Raw genomic sequence first — 25,147 nt, forward strand, 5'->3', positions numbered from 1 at the left:
CCCCCGCCACCATCCTCGGTAGGAAATCAGGAAGTGATGCGTTGCGGCTTCACTTCCCGGTTCCCTACAGCGCATGTGCGAGTCACGCCTGCGTCCTCACTGGACACTGCTGAGTTCTGGGACCTGTGTGTTTCCCAGAAGACAGCGGGGGAGCACAGGAAGTGGCGTAACCCCCGCGGGGCAAAGTCTATGCCCGGAAGTGGTTGCAAATATTACTCAGGTATCTGCAACCCCCTCCCCCCTGAAAGGTGGCAAATGTGAAACCAGAGGGGGGTTGTTTCCGAAAAGCGGAGGTTCCATTTTTGTGTGGACCTCCGCTTTAAGCACCTGTAAAAAAATATATCCTCACTCAAAAAAAAAAAAAAAACGCGCTGATTTTAGTTTGTAATTGCATATTTACAGTAAAGCTAGGTTTACACCCTACGCGTGTTGCGTTTTCCCGATGCATTGCGTCTTAATTCCCGCATGCATTTTTACATTTTTGCTTTTCGAAGGCGTGCAATTTCAATGCGGGAGAAACCACCAAAAAAAAAAAAAAAACGCAGCGGAAACAAAATCTAAAAATTGCAAAACGCTGCGCTTTTTTTCCCCCTGCGTTTCCATTGAAGACCTTGCAACCAAAAGAGCAACTTTCTGCGTGTAAACAGCGTGCGCGCTCGCTTGACACGTCGCAATCTTATTAAAACGGAAGGCTCGCAAATCTGCAAAAATCCGCACTTGCTCTTTTTTTTATCTGCGAGCGACAGAAGGGAGGGATGAAAGCGGGAAATAAACAGGGCGAAAAAAAGAAATCACACCCAACTTTCCTCATTTAATTTATTATAAAACAGACACGAGTTAAGCAGCTTTGGGGGGGGGGGGGGGGGGATTAGAAGCTTCGTTCGGCAGCCCAGCGAGCGGCTCGACACATGGAAGACCGGAAAAAAAAAAAAAATCGCAAAGTGTGTCTTTAGGGCGGAAGCCAGCGGGTCCATAGCCAGGGAGGGGGGGGAGGGGAGGAGGACCGTTCTCTTCCCGCTCCCCACCAAAAACCCCGAGGCCTACTGTGTGTACACAAACCACAAGCCTTTGAGTGCCTTGTGTATTTACAAACTGAGGCATGCTGAAATCAAAGGGGATACCACATGACATAATTCACATTAAAATGTCAGCAGGCCGACAATTTATAGAGCCAATCTGTGGAAGGTGAGGAGAACCAAAGGCTGGCTAATTGTTTAATGCCTACTTAAACCAACGGTGGCTTTGCCTTGGGGAAAAAAACAAAAAAAAGCATCATGTGCCGTTGTGCGCCGTCAGCCGGCATGTGCCAGGGGGACTGGAGCCGTGCCAGGGCAGAGATAACAGCTTTCACTTGTAGCTGAGACGGCCCATTATACTGGTGAGAGCCGCCGACACTACCGGCTTCCCCACTAGACAAACAGAAGCTCCCCATATGGCTGCAAGCTGCCAGCTCCAGCGCCTGCGTTTTGTTAGATGGGAGCCGCCTATCTGTCAGATGAGCCCCCAAAGGACTGCGCCTCGTCACTCCATGGCGGCGGACGGGGGGACCTGTGGCTCTCCGGCTGCTGTGAACTACAGAGCCCAGCCATCCAGGGGCTTCTTGCAGGACATGGCATGCTGGCCATTGTAGTTCCACCATCAACAGTCTCAAATGTAGAGCGCCATCAATTTACGTTGCGCTTTACACGCACGCTCACCGGCCACTTTATTAGGTACACCCGCTTGGTAACACAAATTTGCTAAATCAGCCAGTCGCATGGCAGCAATTCAAGGCATTCAAGCATCTAGACCTGGTGAAGACGACTTGCTGAACTTCAAACCCAGCATCAGCAGAGGCGGCTCTAGGCTTAGACCAGGGGGCCCCCACTCATGCCCATAATGGGTAAAAAATAAATAAAAAAATCAAGCTAATAAAAATGGCTGCTGAAAGTTGCACGGCTCCATCACACAGTGATGGAGCAGAGGTAAAATTAGGCGGCCGTGAGGCCCCTGTGAGTGCGAGGCCTAAGGCGATCTCCTAATTAAAAAGAGCCGCCTCTGAGCATCAGAATGGAAAATAAAATAAAAAAAGAAATGGAATTTAAAAGCGGTGTGTTCCGGTGAAAAAATAATTCTCAGATCCTATTGGTTAGCAGCTTTGGGCACAGCCACTTTATGGCTTCTATGGAAGGTGGTCCATGGGTCTTCAGCGGAGGTAGAACTACAGATCTCAGATCCTATTGGTTAGCTTTGGGCACAGCCACTTTATGGCTTCTATGGAAGGTGGTCCATGGGTCTTCAGCGGAGGTAGAACTACAGATCTCAGATCCTATCGGTTAGCAGCTTTGGGCACAGCCACTTTATGGCTTCTATGGAAGGTGGTCCATGGGTCTTCAGCCGAGGTAGAACTACAGATCTCAGATCCTATCGGTTAGCAGCTTTGGGCACAACCACTTTGTTTTCCACAGGAGGTCCCCCATGGCTCTGTAGCCTCAGCTGAAAAGTCATGGGTCACTTCTCAAGGAAGCCATAAAGTGAAGGGGCCTCAAAGCTACCGAGAGATTTGTAGTCCTGCCGGACTCTGTGGAGCCACAGGTTGTCTACCTCTGTAGTGGAAGCCAGATATGGCCTGCTGGACATTGTAGTTTTGCAACTACCATTCAGCCCAATGTAGCTGTAAAGGCAGACAGACTGTGGCTCAACTAGGTGCCATCAGGCTACAAATCCCATGATATCCTGCCAGTCATTAGCCTGACCACTTTATGGCTTCTAGAGGAGGTGGTCTATGGATCTTCAGCTGAGATGGAACTACAGATCCCAGCATAAGATACTCACAGGATGTTGGGTATTGTTTAGTCCCTCTGGAAAGTCACAGGCTGCTTGGAACAGCTTCAGGGTACCGCATGCGCACAAATATCTACTGACATGGACGTTCATTTTTACTCTTGGTTGCTCTAGCCCGCACCCCTCGCATGCCTTGGCCACCGGCAGTGGGAATAGTAGCCGCTGCAGTTAGTGGAATGTGGCACAAGTTAAGACTCGCAGGCGGAGCAGCCTGCATACATTCAGCGTCACCACCTCCTCCTCCTCTTCTACCTCATTAACTGAAACACATTAAAACAAGTGTGCTTTGGGACCAGAAAAATGAGACTGTTAAACTAGGCTCCTCTAATCCTCATCAGCTGCGGGAAATGAGGCTGCATCAATTATGCTGAATCAACACATCAACAGCGACTTTACCATCGCTTACGAGACCTGGAAGTGGCCTGGGTCGACCTGAATCAAACTACTAGGCTCTAAGGAAAGTCAGGAGGATACTCCGGCAACGAAAAAGAAACTGGGTGTTTTCACACGGTCACAATGTTGGTACAATCGACATTTCCGTTGACACATCTCATGCCAAGACAGTAATCAGATGAAGGGGACTGAGGAACCCAAGTGGCTATAAATGCTGAGGGGGGGGTTGGCTTCTGACACTCATTGGAACTGAAGAAGCTACTTGGGTAGTGAAACGTCTTCATCAATACAGAACAAGTCCAGTTGAATGTGACCATCAGTATGCCGACTTATAATACCAGGCCTATACATATACAGGTGACTTGTATCAGCCATACACAACTGGTTATAAGAAGAGAAGCTGTAAATAAAAGGCAAGGCTGGAATTACGAATTACCTGACCATAACCTTTCCTTGCTTGCAAAACACATTAAAAAACCAACACAGAAAGAAGAGGCAGTAAAGTATCTAGACAAAGCCCATTCTTTTTCATGTTGTCCCAACATGAAAATATAAAAACAAGCACTAAAGAAAGTCCATAAAGCGAGAGTTCGCGCCAAAGCCAAAAGCGAGAGTTCGCGCCAAAGCCAAAAGCGAGAGTTCGCGCCAAAGCCAAAAGCGAGAGTTCGCGCCAAAGCCAAAAGCGAGAGTTCGCGCCAAAGCCAAAAGCGAGAGTTCGCGCCAAAGCCAAAAGCGAGAGTTCGCGCCAAAGCCAAAAGCGAGAGTTCGCGCCAAAGCCAAAAGCGAGAGTTCGCGCCAAAGCCAAAAGCGAGAGTTCGCGCCAAAGCCAAAAGCGAGAGTTCGCGCCAAAGCCAAAAGCGAGAGTTCGCGCCAAAGCCAAAAGCGAGAGTTCGCGCCAAAGCCAAAAGCGAGAGTTCGCGCCAAAGCCAAAAGCGAGAGTTCGCGCCAAAGCCAAAAGCGAGAGTTCGCGCCAAAGCCAAAAGCGAGAGTTCGCGCCAAAGCCAAAAGCGAGAGCTCGCGCCAAAGCCAAAAGCGAGAGCTCGCGCCAAAGCCAAAAGCGAGAGCTCGCGCCAAAGCCAAAAGCGAGAGCTCGCGCCAAAGCCAAAAGCGAGAGCTCGCGCCAAAGCCAAAAGCGAGAGCTCCCGCCAAAGCCAAAAGCGAGAGCTCCCGCCAAAGCCAAAAGCGAGAGCTCCCGCCAAAGCCAAAAGCGAGAGCTCCCGCCAAAGCCAAAAGCGAGAGCGAAAGAAAGCCAAAGCGAGAGCGAAAGAAAGCCAAAGAGAGCGAAAGAAAGCCAAAGAGAGCGAAAGAAAGCCAAAGAGAGAGCGAAAGAAAGCCAAAGAGAGAGCGAAAGAAAGCCAAAGAGAGAGCAAAAGAAAGCCAAAGAGAGAGCAAAAGAAAGCCAAAGAGAGTCAAAGAGCGAAAGAAAGCCAAAGAGCGAAAGAAAGCCAAAGAGAGCCAAAGAAAGCCAAAGAGAGCCAAAGAAAGCCAAAGAGAGCCAAAGAAAGCCAAAGAGAGCCAAAGAGAGCGAAAGAAAGCCAAAGAGAGCGAAAGAAAGCCAAAGAGAGCGAAAGAAAGCCAGAGAGCGAAAGAAAGCCAGAGAGCGAAAGAAAGCCAGAGAGCGAAAGAAAGCCAAAAAGAGAGCGAAAGAAAGCCAAAAAGAGAGCGAAAGAAAGCCAAAAAGAGAGCGAAAGAAAGCCAAAAAGAGAGCGAAAGAAAGCCAAAAAGAGAGCGAAAGAAAGCCAAAAAGAGAGCGAAAGAAAGCCAAAAAGAGAGCGAAAGAAAGCCAAAAAGAGAGCGAAAGAAAGCCAAAAAGAGAGCGCGAGCGAGTGCAAAAGCATTTTTGGAAGAGTGCTACTTAATCGCTATAAATTAAACCTAGCTGCATCTTAATCTTGTAAAATAGAGAACATTAAAAGCTAGAATCTGATTGGTTGCTAGTATTTTTTTGTACCTTTATATTACACACACACACGAACACAGACACAACAGCCAAGCCTGTATTGGCTGCAAATGCACCTTTATAAAATTAGTCTTAAATTGCAGACAGTTGTGTGTGCCCGAGGGAGAGGAAGCAGACATCACCAAGATAAACTGTGAATGATCAGAGAATGGAGCACACAGAGATCATACAGGCACTGAGCAGGGCATCTCCATGGCACGCTTCCAATGCAAAAAATAATCAGGCTTGGTTACAAAGGACAGCTTAGAGCAGGAGAGCTTATGCCGAGTGCCCAAGGTTCCATTATACATCCATCCACAGCAATGCTTGCCAACTACTAGTCCCCGAATATTTTTAAGATTATGTAGCACCCCTCTGTTAGGTATTTATAGTACCTGAAATTTTAACTGGTTGCTCCGATTGGCCTCCAATGTTAAAATCAAAATGCAGCAATAGGCTTGTCCTGTAATACAGGGGTTGGGGGTAAATGTGGTTCACAACTGGACATACACTTTAGAAAAGGCCTTTGTTGAGGAACTAGGCCTCTGTAGCCCTAAGCAGTGTTACCCTAAAGAGAGGGATCCTTGGACTTGCAGGGGGTTGGGGGTAAATTTGGTTAATGTCTGAAAATATACACTTTAGAAAAGGCCTTTGTTGAGGAACTAGGCCTCTGCAGCCCTAAGCAGTTTTACCCTAAAGAGGGATCCTCGGACATACAGGGATTGGGGGTAAATTTGGTTAATGTCTGAACATACACTTTAGAAAAGGCCTTTGTTGAGGAACTAGGCACTAAGCAGTTTTACCCTAAAGAGAGGGATCCTTGCACTTGCAGGGTTTGGGGGGTAAATTTGGTTCACAACTGGACATACATTTTAGAATAGGCCTTTGTTGAGGAACTAGGCCTCTGCAGCCCTAAGGATTTTAACCCTAAAGAGGGATCCTCGGACATACAGGGGTTGGAGGTAAATTTGGTCCACATCTGGACATACACTTTGGAAAAGGCCTTTGTTGAGGAACGAGGCACTAAGCAGTTTTACCCTAAAGAGGGATCTTTACAACAAAAGGCTGTATTTGTATGACAGTAGCTAAATGGATTCTTGCAGCAGAATGCATCTCCCATCTCTGATCCCTGTGTGGGGTTAAAATAGCAGGCTCTCTAAGCATTTTTCCTGATGAACCGGTCAGCACAGGAAAAAAAAAAAAAAAAAAAAAGCCAATCAACCAAGTCATTAGCAGGCTGGATGCTCTCAGAGACCATACAGGGATGAAAGCCAAGTTATTCAATATTCACCTTTAAGCAAAACCAGATTGCAGTTCCCCTTCGCTATCTCTAAATCGCCTTTTCCAGACTACCACATGGGCTCCGGCCCCTACCGAGACAAAGGCCTGTCATTTTCACTCCTGGATACCGTTTTGGCATTGGGCGGCGTTTTGTGTGTGTGACAGTGGAGAAGATGATTAGACGCATTTAACTCTGCTCTAACCTGATTAGAGATGTGCCAGTCTAATGGATTACATTTGCAAGAGGGAACATAACATGCAATCGACCTCAGTCCACCTCGCCTTCTGAACTGCTGGCCTGAGGACCGTTCCTTTGCTTGCGGTATCGGCTCCCTGGCAGGGCCTGCGGTATGGGTGTCAGGGGGAGCAGTGGAAGAAGCTGCACTCTGACATCCCCATTAAATAAAGTGCAGAGGCTGGAATAGAGATAAAAGACGGGAGGTAGGAAAGCGTTAGCGTGCAGAAAGTAGATGCATGTGTGGAAGGTAAGTGAATGAGCCGAGCGAGATTTATGGGGAACTGTACCTGACCATTCATACTAAAGCCATTATGGAATGATTAGAGAGGAGGGTAAGGCTTTAAGTCCAGTGAAAAATCAATAGTAGTGTCTGGAGGAATTCTATGGGGTGAGCAGGCGGCTATTTACGGGATGTTCACTGCTTCTATGGTTAGAGAACCAAAAGCCACCACAAGCAAAGGTGGGGGTGGGGGAAGCGAGGTTGAAAGGAGACTAATAGAAGAGTCCTTTCCAGAGACGCAAAAGGGGACCTGTCTGCATTTCATAACGGCAACTATTTTTGAATGATCATCAAGAGGACTGCCAGTTCCCAGTACAATATTTTCCATCGCTTCGTAAAACGCGACTTATACATTTACCATTATGGAAATTATTATTAATAAATTACTAAATTATGGAATCATTATACATTTCCCTCATCTAGGCTCATTCTGCTAAACATAAAATTGAACATAAAAAAAAATGAATCTGAACTGGCTTGGCGAACAAAAAAACGCACCCAGCAAAGTAACCATTAAAGGGAATCTTTAAAGAAATGAAAACGTCATTCTTTGAGTAGTCACCACCTGACAATATCATTTTGTTGGCCAGAAATACATCTGCCATGCCCCCCTCTGATCCTTGTGTCAGTTTGCTGCTTCTGGTTCATCTTTGTTGACTTCTCAAAACCAAGCCCTGTCCCTCTTCATTTTATGGTCAATTAGGGGTTCACCGATTCAGGCCCGGTTCACACCAGATGCCTTGGGCGGCTATCCCATCGCAGTCCCCCCACATGGACAAGGCAAAATGCCTCTACGTGCCCGGTTCACACCAGATACGTTGGGTGGCTATTATATCACAGTCCCCCCCAACATGGACAAGGCAAAATGCCTTGCCGCCCTGTGTGCCAGGTTCACACCAGATGAGTTGGGAGGCCATTCCATCGCAGTCCCCCCACAAGGACAAAGCAAAAACACCTCGCCTCCTATGTGCCCCGTTCACACCAGATGCCTTGGGCGGCCTATTCTAGTGCAGCCCCCCACATGGACAAGGCAGAATGCCTCACCTCCCAGGTGCCCGGTTTACACCAGATGTGTTGGGCGGCTATGCCATTGCAGTCCCCCCACAAGGACAAGACGAAATGCCTCACCTCCCAGGTGCCCGGTTTACACCAGATGTGTTGGGCGGCTATGCCATCGCAGTCCCCCCACAAGGACAAGACGAAATGCCTCACCTCCCAGGTGCCCGGTTTACACCAGATGTGTTGGGCGGCTATGCCATCGCAGCCCCCCCACAAGGACAAGGCGAAATGCCTCACCTCCCAGGTTTACACCACTGCGTTGCGGGCACGATGTGCTGATAAGTATGCCATGCAGTACTTTTTTCAGCGCAGTGTGAAGCAATCAAGTGCCTCACACAGCACAGCCCACAATTGAACTTTAGGAGATGTCTGCTTAAAAAAACAAACAAAAAAAAAAGTGCAATCTACCGAGCTTAGCACATGATCACTGTGCAGATCCCATCCGGTTGCACCGTACACAAGCTGCCGTGCTTCAGTGCAGCGGCTGGTGTGAACAGGCCCCAAAAGAGGGGTATGTTGTGTGGGTGTGGTTTCAGTCTAGGACAGCCCTGGACCACAAATAAGGGGGAAAATTTACCTAGTGACAAAATGTGTGAAAAATTATTTATCTGCCTTTTGTTTTTTTTAGAGGCATAGCAGGAAACGAAGCCGGTACCATCCCTTGTAATGACAACATACAAATATCAACTCTCAATGAGAATGTCATCCAACACTGGACCCTCCAGCAAACATTCGGTAGTAGGGGTGCAACGGATCAAAAAACTCACGGATCGGATCGATCCTAGGATCAGGAGTCACAGATCGGATCATTTTCGGGTCAGAAAAAAAAAAAAAGACAAATCTTGTTACACCCACCAGAGTTTTAGATTTCACAGTTCTTCTCAACACAAAACGGAGCTTATGTGCTTAAATACAGTGTTTGGAAATCCGATGGACTGTTTATTGCTAATGTGACAGAACACCTCTGATTTTCACATTTAAACAGTCCGTCAGATTTACAAATACTGTATTTAAGCGTATAAGCTCTGTTTTGTGTTGAAATAACTGCATCTCGCAATACTTATATGTGCAGCCAAGTGGAAGTCGCAGCCCCATGTACGAAAGTGGTGTCACCAGTTCCCTACTGTGACCTGAACTATCCCAATCATCAGATCCCTTTAGTGTCATTGATCGGCGGGCTGAGTGTCTAGTGAAAATCCCCCCTACGTGCTCAGTCCATACAGATCCCCCCGATCGCCTCCTCTCTCTTCTCTGGCAAGCAGCAGGACGCCCGGTGCGGCAGTGGCTCCCCGTGTGGATTCCTCAAGGTGCAGCATGGAGCTCATCGCTGGGCTGTTAGGAGTCAATGACATATTGAGCTCAAGTGCCCACAAACTTCCAAAGAGCAGCCTGCATCCCCCGCGCCGGGTGGACCTCGATGGCCGCCGCTTCGATAGCTAGGCCGAAGCCGCGGCCTTTCCTATGGACCGGGAGGCCCGTGGATCGCCGCGTGTCCCGACCCGAAGGTGCTGATCCGTACGGATCAGTTGCACCCCTAGTGACAATACTTGATGTGTTCCCACTGTCATATGGCATTCTTGTGCCACAGTGCCTACACACCGTCACGGTTTTATCCACTAACCGCTTTCCTTCATCATTATATTTGACAGGGATGCCAAAATGCTCCCATACAGGGGATTTAAATGACGCGGGGCATTCAAGCTCCTCCGTTCGCCATGACCACGCTGTGTGTGGACTGAACATGCGCAAATTATTATTTTTTATTTTTTTAGAAAACAATCCTCGGATCACGTGTGTGCGGTTCGGATCAATCTTTTTCGGTTCGGATCACGGATCAATGACGATCCGTTGCACCCCTATTCGGTAGGGCACCTCAATGAATAAACTGTTTTACCAGCTTGCCCTAAAGCGACTGTAAACCTCTAAATTGAAAGATAAACTGAGCATATCCCTCTATAGTGTAGAGCTGGGCGATTTTGGCCCCCAAAAAAATCTGCGAAAAAAAACAACAACTTGATTCACAATTCGAAATAAAGTATTTTTTTTTTGATGGACACGGCACCGGTCCTAAGAAGCTGCGGGCAAGAGTTTTTAGGCGAGGCAGCGGCTTCAGCCTAGTCCGCAGCAATCCTGGGAAAAAAATCCTGCCCACAGCTCACCAGGGAAAAGGTCGTGGCTTCGGCCTTTTCCCAGGATCGCAGCAAGCAGGATTTTTTAGGAGAGGCCTAGTCCATGGAGCGCCGGTCCTATGGAACATTAAAAAAAAAAAAAAAAAAGATTTGACCTCACAACTCAATTCAAGAGATTCAAATCGATTTTTTCCCCAGCCCTACTATAGTGTGTACTAGACTCAGTCCAAAGCACCAGTGTGCATTCTATCTCCTCTCTCTGCTATCTGCATCAGTCACTCCTGACCGCTTCCAACTTCAGCGTTGACAATAAAACCTGGAAGCCGATTGGTTACCATGCAGAGCTGCACCAGGATTTGTCACTCGCCAGTTTTGGTAAATCTCCCCCATTGCATCCATCAATGACCGTGATGAAATTCCGCAACCATATGACTATCGAAAAGGTCAGCAATCATCTAACCAACACCAACAGCAGCCAAAGAAATGGCAATTCTTAAAAATACAAAAAGGCACTTTTGGGTATAACTGGAGGAACGGGACCATATTAAAATATTTTTCTGATTGGCTCTTACAGCCAACACCTCCGCATTCCGGTTCCTCCAGGTTTTAGACTTGATTCCAGAAAACACACAGATCTCATTAATATAAATAAAATGAATACAACATTCCAACATCTTGGCAGGAGCAATACTTTCACTACAACGTACAATCCAAATATACTACTGTGTACATTTTAAAGCAGATCTAAATCCAAGACTAAAAAAATAAATAAAAGTAACATATTGCAGCGTGCCAGTCCTGCAGTGGCTGCCACCTACTGTCTGGTGGACCCATCGGCAATCCCACATCACTGGATGGCCAGTTAATCCTTCCCTAGGCTAAAACCAACTAATCTAAAAACTTTAAAAAAAAAAATGCAACACTGGAGTTACACTTAAAAAAATAAAAAAATGTACCTGATCAAACTTGCATATAAATTCAACTTCAGAACAAACCTACATAACCTATCTTGTTCGTAACCCAGGGACTGCCTGTATAACAAAACATTTTCAATGGTATATTTAACAGATGAAAAGGAAGCACACAAGAGAGGTTCATTGTCAGGGCCCTACAAACCCTTGTTTGCTTCCATAGAATGCAGTCTATGTTACTTCGAGCCACTGACAACAACCAGGGCCGGGACAAGGGAGGGCTGCCCTGGGCGCATCATGTATTGTAGGGATGGGGGCACCACAAGTTACTTCTACTATAAAAGGCTGACAGGAGTAGCGACAGCGGCACCACTTTTTATGTCAGCCCAGCGCTGGAAGCGGCAAGGAGAGGAAAAGAGCCGGGCAGAGGTGCGGGCTGTGCCTTCTCTCTCTCACCCTCCTCCATATAAGCTCGCAAATAATGAAGGTGGGGTTCAATTTGGCATCTTTACCCAGGGCACTGGATAATCTTGTCCCAGCACGGGACACAACTACACCATGGACCCCTAAGGTAATATTACAAGCCTGTTACAAACCCAAAGTCCAATCATTGGTTAGGAAAACAAAATGGCCACGCCCAGCCAACATCAAGTTCCCATTTCGTACTTGAACAGATGTAAATGCAAAATCATGAACATAATATTGTTCCCGTTGAGGGATCACAGATCAATATAGTCTTACCTTGTACAACTTGAGGCTGGCCTCGTGTCTTGCATTCACGGTGTGCAAACGCAGTTTCTCCAGGCTATTGGTGTAATAGTCACAGGCATTGCACTTCAGATGCACTGGGTTTCCAATGGCAACACACTTCAACCTCCACTCGTTGGCTTTGCCCCCCTCCTTGATGTGAGCCACCAGCTGGTACTTCTGTACATGTTTGTCAGTTTTGCAATGCAGCTGAAAGTTGGCCTTCAGTTGGGTGTTGTAACGACAGAGATTGCACTGGTAAGAATCCCCCACCACGGACTTCCACTCCTCCTCCGGCAGGTTGCGTTCAGCTCCCATGTGCAAGCCCAACATGTCCAAGTTGTCGGTCGTGAAGCGGTTGCATACGGCGCACTGAAAGAGTTTCAGGGAAGGGTCGTTGGTTTGGGTAAAACTCTCGCCAAGGTTCATGAGCTCCTCCGAGACCAGCTGTCCACCACCCAACCGCATGTCCAGGGGGATTTCACCACCCACTAAGAGGGGAAAGAGAAAGACACAGTTGGGTTAGAAAAGGAAAAACAATGCAGACGGATTCTCTTGCGCCTGATCTGAACGAATACAGAATTTAGGAATCATTCAGTCCAATATAACAAACATCAAGAAATCTTAAAGGTTTAAAGCGCTGTGCAAACTGTTGGTGCTATAAAAATCATGTATAATAATTCTTATAAAATAAAAAGGGGTCAATATGTTAAGACAAATTAAAATATTTAATCACGTGATAGAAAAGTTCCCATCTAATAGAATGTTTGAAACCATTTCTAATATCAATATTGCCAGGATCCTTCCAGAACCTGGAGCCCGCTGTTGGCTGATTCTGGCTCACAGGAGGAGAGCAAAAGTAAGTGCACTCCTGTGACCCACAAGAGCTGTATTGACAAAAAAAGCCTTGTCCTACTTCTCTTTTAAAGCTGAAGTCTACAGTCCAGTTTGGAACAATATTCTTATGCATATCTCACTTTGAAAGTTGGAAATCACTGTCAGCGATGGCAGTATCACTACAGTGATAGCCGTGACCTTCTGGGTCCCGTGCCAAGAAAATTCCCTTCTGCATAGCTACCGCCAGGTGGTTACTTGCTTGGCACCACTGGTCACCGACAGCCACACTCTGACACGTTTCGTCCAGCCCAATGGGGCTTAGTCAAAGAGGTCACCCTCTTAAGCAGAGGTCTTCAAACTACGGCCCTCCAGTTGTTCAGGAACTACAAATTCCCATCATGCCTAGTCATGTCTGTGAATGTCAGAGTTTTACAATGCCTCATGGGACGTGTAGTTCCGCAACAGCTGGAGGGATGTAGTTTGAGGACTCTTGCGCTTAAGCCTCCATTGCCAGGTGACTAGTTACATGACCACTACCATAGAACCTTGTAAAAATTTAAGTGTCTATGGACATGATTATGAAATCAATAAAAAACACTCCAGCAGGAAAACCAAGAGAAAACTTCCCCAGAACACATTAGACCCAATGACGGACCTTTTTTTCTTGTAGGCATATAGATTGGAAGGCTTCCAGGATGTGCCCGACCCTAAAGCAGTTTTGTTTTTTGGATGCCCAATTCCTACCTAGGATCCCCTAACCGAGCGATAAATAAAACTCTACAAATCCTTTCCATCAGGGGAAGACCTTCAGACAGACCCTTGCGTCTGTTAGTAATGACAAGCCATAAATAATCAGAGTGAAACTGTATCAGAGAGAGCCAACCATCTGTAATTAATAAGGAAGACTCAGCAAGGGGCTCGGCAGGGGGGGACAATAGTTCGAAGGTCTGGTTCTTCCCATCTCCTGTTCATCACTGATCCCAGATACCTAAAATACCAAGCCTGCCTACAAAGGAATATTAGGCGGGTCTCTGATGAATCAAATGGGACAGCAAGGTATAATCTGCCGTTGTCCTAAAAATGTCACTTAGGTTCAGCAGCACGGTGGCAACGTTGCCATCTCCTTTCCCTGCAGCACTAAGGTTCGGGGGGTTGGAATTCTGCCATGCTTCAATGGGCTTTGTGAATTAAGGCGGCATGTTTGTTTTATAAATGAGAAAATCTATTTTAAAAAGTTTTAGATTGTGCTACCAAATCAAGTGGCTTATATCAGGGGTAGTCTTTTAACATTTTATACAACAACAAAAAAGAAGAAGGAGCCAAGCTGCAACTACATACCATCTAACTGTATTACATTCATCAGATGCTCGGCACAGCAAAATAACCTTAAAGTGGTCGTAAACCTCGGACATTAAATGGGAACAAAGCATATCCCTCTATAACAGGGGTCTCAAACTGGCGGCCCTCCAGCTGTTGCGGAACTACAAGTCCCATGAGGCATTGCAAGGCTGACAGTTACAAGCTCGACTCCCACAGGCGGAGGCATGATGGGACTTGTAGTTTCGCAATTGCTGGAGGTCCGCCAGTTTGAGACCCCCTGCTCTATAGCCTACAAACTTTTCAAACAAAGGGCCAGTTTATTGTCCTTCAGACTTTAAGAGGGCCGCATTGTGGCACCATTTAAAAACATTGGGTTTTGGTGCTTTGGGGTTCAAGCTACAAAACGTTCAGTCCCCGGGGATTAAAGAGCTGTAGCTCCGACTCAGAAAAATGTAGGTTGGACTTCTGCAGAAAGACCACTGCGTCAACATAGCAAGGGTCCTCCTTTACAGCACGCCAACAGGACAGGCTTTTCTACTTTCTAAAGAAATACTGCAGATTTGTCCCATGATCCGAACGTCCAACTCCACCTCCTGCCATTTAGAAGCTCCTAAAAAAGGTCCGGAAAGCAGGTTAAAGCAAAAGTAAATCCTCCCATCATTTTCTGTCAAGGAAGCCGCCATCTTGGCCTCCGTTTGACCTTCAGCTACCATGATGCTGCACATGTGAGCAGTTATGACTCCAGCCATTGGATGGTTTGACAGTTTGGTTGAGAGCACAACCAATGAGACAACCACATTCCCGATACATGCCGTTTTTTTTTAAACTGTTAAAATTGAAGGGTTTAGTTCCACTTTAAGCAAGCTCCACAAAAAAAAGCTAAAAAGTTCCAACTGACATTTTTACATAGCAATTCATAAAACTGTTCTCGTTTTGTGATTGGCTGTCTCAACTCAAATAGGTAAAACATGCCAATCAGACAATTTAAGGAAAGGAGATCTGTCAACTGCTCCAAAAAAAAAAAAAGCTGTCAAATATCTTGGCAATAAAACGAGTACAAGATTCAAATTCTTTATGGCTGCAGATTTCATCTCAAGCATGCACATTTCCCCCGCCCCCATTCCCCTTTTTCAGTTTCCTGTACTTACCAACAGTGGGAGCCATCCCTGGCATTGGGCTAGTCGGATCCAGCTGGAAACCTCCCATAATATACTGCGATTCATTAGCCGAGTTGTCCATCTTCAGGTTCATGTTTTGTGCCAAGTAAAAGTGGTAGAGATCGGTTTCAGCCGGGGTGGGCAGGCTGCTGATGCCCAGGTGCCGGCTGTGTTGGATTTGGGACATGTTTTGCTGAAGCAGCATCATATTATGCATATGCTTCTCACTGGTCATATGAATTCGCAGGTTCCTTGCGACATTGGTTTCGTAGTCGCACACTTCGCAGCGCCAGGTGGGTTTAGTTTTTGGTTTGGTGGGGGAAGGGGCCCCACAGGAGTTGCTAATGTTGGAAGCAGCGGCGGCGGCAGCAGCTGCAGTGGCGGCAGCGACTGCTACCCCGGCAGTGTGGCTGAAAACTTGGTCACTCCCTCCGTTTTGCAGTTGCTGCATGTTGTTCAAATGCTTGTCCGACTGCATATGAATACTGAGGTTGCCTTTGGTAGTGGTTGAGTAGTTACAGACCTCACAGCGGAAAGGTTTGTAACCACACGTGTAGCTCTCTCCCCGGGCAAGGCGAGGATGAGGCTGACCAGATTTGCAGTAGCCACAGGTACCACCCGGTTCAGGGTGTTTTTCTTTCATGTGTGCTTCCAGCGTTTGCTGGTATTTGTAATGCCAGTTACACTTTGGACACTTAAGAGTCTTACAAGAGTTCCGAGAGTGCATCATAGTCATGTGTCCACCAAGTGAGCGCGACGAGCCCAGTACAGTGTCGCACTTCGGACACTCCACCCCACTCCCAGAAGGGCATTCCCCTGTGACAAGTTCGCAGGGGTTATCGGCGTGCTGGTGGTGGGTGGCAAAGCTTCCATCCTCTCCCTCTGCACTTTCATTTGGTTCAGGTGCTGTGGCATTGTCCCTATTGGCACTTTCATCAACAAAGTCCAATTTTATCCCACCCTCCGCCATGCTGGCACCAACGCCATCACTGTTAAAGCTTAAATGGTTCCTCCTATTTGCACCATCATAGACAACAAAGGAAGAAGAACATGTAGGTGTGCCCCTTCCCATAGGCTGGGGCACATTAGGCATTAAATTAGAGTTAGAAATACTTTGGTTTGTGAGAGCCAGGTCCTTTTTGCCGCTGCTCTCGGCAAACACCCCAGACTCCTCCTGAGGCCTGTCCGCCAAGTCATCCTCAAGCCCACGTGAAAACAGTGCTTTGCAGTCCTCCCCTTCCTCGTCATCATCTACACCTTCCTCATCCATTTCTTCATCCTCCTCATCCTCCTCACGTTCTAGCCTTTCCGATATGCCATCTTGTACTCCCAAAGGATGCTTCTCAGGCTCCGTTTCAGATTCCTGGTTATAGGAAGGTTTGGTAGGGCCAGAGCCTGAGGAGCTTAAAGAAACAGAGTTTACAGAGGCGCTGAAGGAGGAATTAGTCAACCCTCCAAAGTTAAGCAGAGTACTTTGGGACATTGTGTTGGTTTGCGCCTGCTCTGCCCCACTGGAAGTAGTGTCGCTATCTTTTAGAAGTGCTAGGCTAGCCTGCAGGGCTTCATCCCCCTCTACGCGAATGCCACTAAATTTGCCATAAAAACTATTAGCAGGTCCAGTAGAGTTGGCAGAGGAAACTAAAGGATGGGGAAAAGATTTGTTTTTTGGTTCCAGAAAACTAATAAGAGGTTCCTTATCTTTCCCAATCCCTTGAATGATGGCTGAAATGTTCTTGTTACTAAGAATCTTACGCTCATCCTCGCTTAGAGTCATTCGATGGTCATGCACAGCATGGGTCACAAACGATCGAACATAGCCAAAGGAAAGTTTGCACAAAAAACACATTAGAATGGGTTTCCTCTTACCATACAGTACAAAGCCATCATATTTGGACAAATCTACATTGTTTGGGACATCTTTGGATACACAGGAGCTTTTGGCAGAACCATCGCTATTTAAGTAATCCTTGTTGCTTTGATGGCGCACATCAAAAACTCGGAAGCTGTGCAGGACAGGGCTGAGGCCTGAAAGGGTGGAGGTATCCAGGAAAGAATTGTCTGAATTCTCAAACCACTTCCTGAAGGACGAGGCTATGTGGAAAGTATTGATAATTTGTGGGTAAACGGGGCCTACAGAGGAAGACTCCTCAGACTTTCCCGTTGCATTGGGCAGGGAATTTTTGTAGAGGGATAGAAGAGCCTCGCTAGGGTTACTGTCACAGGCTTCACCACTTTGGATCAGCTGGCTGACACTTTCCACTATATACGCAGAGCCATCGGGCTGGTAGACTATCTCTCCAGCAAGATTTTCCACATCGCTCTCCTCCTCCTCTTCCGAACTAACATCACTTTCGCTTTCTTCCTTCAGTGCGAGTGATGGCCGTGTACCAGGGCAGGAGTGCTCCATGTAGTTCTGCAAACTAGGAAAGGAGGTTGAACATTCGCTACAACAGACCGTTCTGCTGGGAGACTGCGAGATGGCACCAGATGGGTCAGAGCTTTCAGACATGCATTCATTGAACGAGCCACTCAGAGTTTCCAGAGACCTGTGGCTTTCCATGTTGGGATGCTCCATGTTGCCAGACTGGTCAAGGTGGAGAGCACTGTTGAGATCAGTCCATTTTTGGTTCGCAGAAACGATGCACCCATGGTCCTCTCCAGCAAAGACAGGAGCATCACAGCCTTCCATGGCGAGATCTGCGCGGAGAGCTCATTGCACCCAATACGGCTCCGACCTGCAAGCAAAAAAAAATAAAAAAATAAGTTAAAACAGACAAGGTCAAAAGGTCCAACTAAAAAAATGCTAGTTGCGTTTAGACATTAGGTAACCATGGTCCAATGGTGGAGACTACCTCATCTGTTCAATAACTAGTCAGTCTGGGGTTGAGTTACTAAAACGGGAGAGTGCAAAATCTAGTGCAGCTGTGCATGGTAGCCAATCAAGTTCAGCTTGTTCAATAAAGCTTTGACAAAAAAAAAAAACACAACACACACCTGGAAGCTGAATCAAGTCTATGCAAAGCTGCACCAGATTTTGCTCTCAATTTTTTTGTAAATCAACCCCTCTCTGTGTCACAAGTGAACTTAATATTGTGGAAGTCAGGAGCCAGGCAAGCCTATAAAAGAGCTAGAGGACTACAACTATAGGCAAAACCTTTTCTTTCATTTTGGAGTAAGGGAGGAATATGACCCCTTTTGGTTTATTTGTTGCCATCTGTACCCCAATGCGGCGATTTACCTTAATTTGGCCAAAACAGAGAAAAATTAAGAGAATTCCTTGGGGACCCTAAGGCCAGCAGAACTAGTGTCCTCATTGGAAGATTTCCCCACTTACTTTCCTGGGGACAAGCCAAAAGTTGGGATTTTTCTTTTAAATTACTGAGAATGGTAAACCAGGACAAATAGAGAGGCTGAATCTCCGTAACAGGGGGAAAGAAGGCAATAAAAACTGACAGGGGTGCCAATCTCTCTTCCATCTATCCTAAACTAAAGAAAAAGTTTTGCCTTTATTTATAAATTAGTAAGTCAGGTCCCGTCTTTCCATGGAAAATATTTAAAAAGTCAAGAATTTAAATTCCTGGAAAACCAATTCCCATCAATTATCAAAAATAAGGCATGTGTCAGTTCTGTAAAGCCAAGTCAGGATCGTAGGTTAGATCAAGGGGGATATTTTTCATCTACATATTATCAATAAATGCTATACAAGGGGGAGGGGCATCTGAGTTAATTGAAATGAGCCACTCTCCCAATTGGGACTTTAAATACACAAAATTGAGTCAAAACATATCAAAATCAGTTTTACTACAGAACATAGTCTTAAAAAAAAAAAAGTCAAACTTATGACCATTGTGAAATGTAAACAATAGCAACAAATTATAATATAGATATATAATAAAAAAAGAAGAAAGAAAGATCATTCCCAATGCTGGCCAGCATGTTTCACGGGACCCCCCCCCCCCCCCCCACTTCATCTGGACCAACAATCATTGTTTTGGGATAAAAGATTTGCATGTAATACAGGAAAAAACGAATTGTTTGGATAATATACATTACAAAAAAAAAAAATTGTTTCCTTTAGTTATTTTTCCTGTAGTATGTGAAAATCTTTTTGCCTGGGGGCAATTGTCAGCTTTCAGCCCTGTCACACTTTGACAATTGCGCAGTCATGCAACGCTGTACCCAAACACAATTTTTATCATGTTTTTGAGACAGAGATTTCTTTCGGTGCTATTTAATCACCAATGGGTTTTTTATTCTTTGCTTAAAATAAATTTAATTTTTTTTTCTCCTTCACTGATGAACAACGCACATCAGTGAAGGAGAAAAAATTACTTATTTACAAAATGTAACAAACTTTTTTTTGTTAAATTTTTTTTGTAAATACCCATCGTGATCAGTTACCACCAAAAGAAAGTTCTGTCTAAAATTGTGTTTGGGCACAGTGTTTCTAAAAGCTGGAAATTGGCCTGGGCAGGAGGGGGTGGAAGTGTCCGGTATTGAAGTGGTTTTATATTCTGTAATAAAATTTAGGTTTTAATTGTATATTTTTGACTCCATGTAGTAGATTTAAAGTCCCAATTGTGTAATTGTATTTAGCCTTCTCCTCCATCTACATCTTGCACACAAATCTTTGGGAGGAATAGGGCAACACAAGTTGAGTTCCTCTATAGGAGCCAGTAGAAGGAATACACCTGCCTGGAAGTGATGGGGGTGGGGGGGTGGGGGTGCATGCTCCATTGTGGGCTGATTGACAGTTCAGTCCAGCAGTACCGGCAAGGTTAGCAGGGCGGGAGGGTTAACAGGCTAATTGTAAAATCAATGCCATAAAAGCTTGGTAAGTTCCAGGAAGCTGTGGGAAGGGGAGGTAGTGAGAAGAGAGTAACTCTTCGACTGGGCACTAGGGACTTGTTTATCAATACAAACCCGACATGCTTCCTTAGCCAAGGAGAAGAAAAAAAAAAAAATCTAAAATTAAATCCACTTCTATAGTAACCCAAGAATAAAACCCAAAAACTAAAAATGTTCCCACAAAACGAAAACTCCATTAATAGCAAAAGAAAAATCACAGGGACCCAAAGAGTACTTGGTGTTTTATGCAGAAAGACTGCATTTTTATGGGTTGTGGAAGCGGAGCGTCCATTGTGCTCCTGAACCGACCTACAAGCCCTCGTGATTGGTGTACATCTGCCGATATATTAGCCGGCTTTCTTCACTGCTCCCATCTCTCGGCTCTTAGCTTTCATCTCACTCTGATTGTCAGTCAATAGGAGAAAGGCAGCTCTTACTTAAAGGAAGCAGAAGTCAAACTCCACTGGTCGATCAGCACTCTGTCTATAAACATGTTTTCCCGTAAAATCAATGACCTCCAATCAGAGTGCGGATGTTGAAGGCTGCCTGTTCCCAAAGCTGTGTGTTCCAGCCAGATGGATGCCCTCATAGCTCTTGTGATCACCAAAAAGTCAGCAAAACCAGTGGCTGGTCAGGTGTCATAGCAGGACTACAAGTCCCAGAATTTATAATGCAGCCTTAAAGCGAGAACTCCAAGTTGAAGTTCAGGAGCCATCAAGGCACTCAGGAGGTTCGCAGGACACCACATGTTCTGTTCGGTGGGACTGAAGCACCCTGAGCTATTCTGCAATAATGCTTTCAACAGGAAACAAGAATATGTTTATACATTAACACAGTCGTGAATTCTGAAGGCAAAAAAATGTCACCAAATTTTGGTGTCTTTGAGGGCTTTCTCCACGGGATGTTACCAAGGCCAATCTTTGCATTTACTATGGAAATTCATAGTATGCATATTGCAAAATAGTCAAAATGCTGTCAACCCAGTTCAAACCGTGCATGGCAAGTGTATACAGGCTGTACAACCGCAGAGAACTGGTATTCAACCTGCGGCTCTTCGGCATTTGTTGTGTGGCCCTTGAACTCCAACCATTTGTAGTGGTAACAATGGTTTGTGTAAAGGGGTAACAGCATGGCAGTGATCTCTACCAGCCTCATGTAACCCGCCCCCAGCCTCTCACCATCTTCTCCAGGATGTCCATCTCCAACCAAAACTCTGGCGTGTCCACATTCAGTATGTCCCCATTCTTGGGCAGTCTTCTACATATACTGAACATTATGTGCATTCCTTTGAAAATGTCAGGGGCCACAGTTTGAAGGGCCTATACACAACCACTGTGTTAAGACCACAGGGGTCTCCAAACTGTGGCCCAGGGGCAGATGCAGCCCTTGGGCCACTATTCCCCCCACTGACCCCCAAACACTGGGCACCAGTCTTCCCACTGTCCCCCCCCCCCCCCCAATCACAGGGCACCAGTCCTCCCACTGACCCCCCCCCCCCCCCAATCACGGGGCACCAGTCCTCCCACTGACCCCCAATCACGAGGCATCAGTCCTCCCACTGACCCCCAATCACGGGGCATAGTCATTGACGCCAGGAGACCTCTGCCTTAGACCATGGCCACATTTGTTCCAAACCATTTAAAAACCCTACAGGACGTGTGCAATCTCATGCAATTTAGAGACATTCATTTGAAGTCAGCAGACACATTTTGGCCAACAGCATTACATGTTTTACCGCAATGCATTTCTCAGATGCACCACAATGACACACATCACGTTTATTTAGGACCTGTCTGATATGTTTCCATACAGGCCCATCACCTGCCCTGACCTTCCATGAAGAAGTCTAGACACGGCTAAAAGAAAAGCGCACTGTGGCAGGCCGTCGCCTGAATCCTCTCCGCGGCCACAAATTATTTTTAGAAGCATTACAATGCGGCAGCCAACTGTCCGGAGACCGCAGTACCGTAGAGCCAGCGAGTCATTGCGTCTACCAACTACCACAAAGTTGTCACTCTTTAGACCAAACAGCAGGCCCAGCACCTGGGAGCACCTCCAACACCAAATACATCATAGCAAGCTGGGATCTGTGGTTCTACAATATCCACCAATTACATCCTCTGCCATTCAGGGGACCTTTTATACGTTTTCATCACTACTAAACTCACAAGAGAACATGTCCATTTTATCAGCAGGTAATTAGCATTTCCCATCACTATACCTAGCCTTCCAATCAACCCGATAGAACACCTTTGGCATGAATTAGAGCGGAGACTGTTAGCCAGGCCTTCTCGTCCAACATCAGTGCCTGACCTCACAAATGCAGTTCTGGAAGAATGATCAAACCTTCCCATAGACACACTCCTAAACCTTGTGGACGGCCTTCCCAGAAGAGGTGAAGCTGTTATAGCCGCAAAAAAAGGGGGGGGGGGCAACTCAATTCTGAACACTACTAAGACTGGGAGGTCATTAAAGTTCACATGTGTAAAGGCAGGCGTCCCAATACTTTTGGCAATATAGTGAAGGTCCATCTTGGAAAAGCGCTAGAGGAGGGTAGCTAAGACGCAAGTATAACATGTTTGTTAGTTAGAAAGAAACCCTTCACCAAAAATACATGACTTGGATAAAACATTTTATTGCCAGAGTTTAGTGTCACTTTAAGGATGTTGGACCCCTTCATAAGAAGGCATTTTATATAATCCATTGTATACCAACAATAGTATTATGGTACGCAAAAGTGAGCATGCTCCGAGTATCCCTTACTAAATGGCGCGCACACCTGTCTCGAGTTTGAAAGCCGGTCAAAAAGGACTTTTTTTGTAAAACCGCAACTGAGCGACTTACAAAATATTTATTATTTGCTACAAGTGACAGATCAGAGTATTCATTTGTTTGTGTGTAATATATATATATTCCCTGCACATGTATCCATCCTTCTGTTCTGAGCACAAATGTGGTTTTGGGAAAAAAAAAAAAAAAAAAAAAAAAAAAAAAAATGAATAAAAAAAAAGTATTTTTTGGATACTCAGCATGAAAAAAAAAAAAAACACGTCCTGTAATTAACAAACTGAGTGTTACAATCTTCATTCCTGATATGCAAGCTGACGCACATATTCCCGCTGGGCACACACACGTGTAGCACTTGGTGGCAGGGTGCCAGGCAGAGAAAACGCCAATAGCCAAGACAGGAGGAGGAGGAGGAGGAGGAATCATGCCACCCCAACGTCCTCAGGATTTAATCTGAACAACGGCACTGTGTAATCTGAAATTGTTAATTAGAACAATGTTAATTAGGCGATTCTCTTACAAGAGCCAGGTTGGCAGCAAACCAAGACAGAAAATGCCAATAAATGGGGGGGGGGGGGGGGTGGAATTGAAAACAAAAATAAAGACCAGTGCCAAGGGGGACAATTTCTAGAAAAAAAAATAAAAAAAAGTTGTGTCATGGCATCTACTTCCCCCCCCCAAAATGTATACGAACCGCACAGATAGAAGTATTAACATGCTGGAAATGTTTATAGAGGGCAGAAAACTGTAGCCCCATAACAACCTGATGGCTGCCCCTCCCCCACCTTAAAAAAAAAAAATGCCAGGTGGAGCTTTATTTTTTATATCATGGACTGCGTTTGCTTACCAAACAGAATACAATGGTGCCAATGCCACCAATGCTGTCCCTTCTGCCTCCCCCACTAAAAATGAAAGCTCAATTCTAATAATTATATATATATATATATATAAAAATAAGGAGAAGGAAGAAGGGGAGGAAAGGAATGTTCACAAAGGCAGACTGACTGAAAACATAATATGCAGTCACTAATAACATAAAACAACCATTATGCTCTTGAAAACTGAAGACAGTGTGGTCTTTGTCTAGGCTTTAGGTCAGTGGTCTCCAAACTGCGGTCTTTACCCAACCCTTGGGGCATTAGTCAACCCACCAACATGGGGGCCCACTAGTCAACCCACCAACACATGGGGGCCCACAGGGCCCTGTATTCGTATTGTGGACTCTCTCCTTTTTTCAACTTACACTCCCTTATGTGTTGTTTTTAAACTATTATGTCATATATGTATACTTTTTCTTGATTATTAAATAATAATATTTTTGTACCAACTTTGACTACTTTAACTACTGTTGCCTCAAAAGCCCCACTTTGGGGGATTCTCCATATTTTACTAGTCAACCCACTTGTACCAATTACGGGGCACTATTCCTAGCACTGACACAACAATGAGGCCATATAATAATTTGTTTCCACTACGTGACACTGGGGCTTTTCTATTCCTACTGGTCACATTAGGGGGGGGGGGGGCACAAAGCCTGAAGGACAGTAAAGCAAAAAAGTTTGGGGCCCCCTGCCTTGGGTCATAAGAGGAAGCACAGCAGTAATTTATTTTTAATAATGTTATTTTTTTGAATTGTATATATATTTTATACACACATAAATATCTCAATATATGTCTCTCTCTGTGCAGATATTTTGCAATATGTGAAAAAGCAAGCTTCGAAAAAAAACAAAAAACCACACACACACACACACACACACACACAATCTAGAGTCACTTTGTTTGATGAATCGTAACTTTGCTGTTTCAATCGGCCATCGCAGAATTTTGATTGCTTGCTTAGGAATTGCTCAAATATCAGTAGGTGTATCAGAACACGGATCCATTACGCGATATGTTGTACTTGATTGTTTGCATCCAAAATCACCGACTCATCAGGTTTTCAGTCGGTTGCAAAGCTCAGAACAATATTGTGTGCGTTGCAATGCTCGAGATTTTAAAAACCAAATGATAAAAAATTGGTGGTTTGCGACCTTTGTAAAGCGATAGGTGTATGGTCGCCTTACGTTTTAATGTACTGGTAATCTCCTTCACTAAAATCGAAAGTGTTCTCAGTACAGGGAATCATGTCTGAGATAATAATAATAACAACAACAAATCATCATAAATATTTATTATTGTGATCATAATAATAATAATAGTATTTATTATGATATTATTATTATTATCTTAATATCATAATATTATTATTATTATGATCATAATAATAAATATTTATGATGATTATTATTATTATTAACCATTATCATTAAGATCATAATGATAATAAAAAATAATCAAAAACGTTTTTTTTTCTGAATCCACACAATTGGGGGGGGGCTCAATAATCCCAGGATCG

The 25,147-nt window shown here is 45.3% G+C and overlaps 1 protein-coding gene across 1 annotated transcript in view; it reads right to left on the minus strand.

Moving 5' to 3' along the window:
* The window catches only part of ZFHX3 (zinc finger homeobox 3), a 124,248-nt gene that overhangs the window by 60,656 nt on the left and 38,445 nt on the right, over positions 1-25,147 (minus strand). The window contains exons 2-3 of the mRNA XM_040329549.1: positions 15,106-17,849; positions 11,795-12,291 (exon numbers count right to left, since the gene is read on the minus strand). Of these exons, the coding sequence (XP_040185483.1) occupies positions 11,795-12,291; positions 15,106-17,803 (3,195 nt within the window). The 5' untranslated portion in view covers positions 17,804-17,849. The remainder of the gene's footprint in view (positions 1-11,794; positions 12,292-15,105; positions 17,850-25,147) is intronic.

This window comes from Rana temporaria, chromosome 11, assembly GCF_905171775.1.
Source record: "Rana temporaria chromosome 11, aRanTem1.1, whole genome shotgun sequence".
NCBI classification, from domain to species: Eukaryota; Metazoa; Chordata; class Amphibia; order Anura; family Ranidae; genus Rana; species Rana temporaria.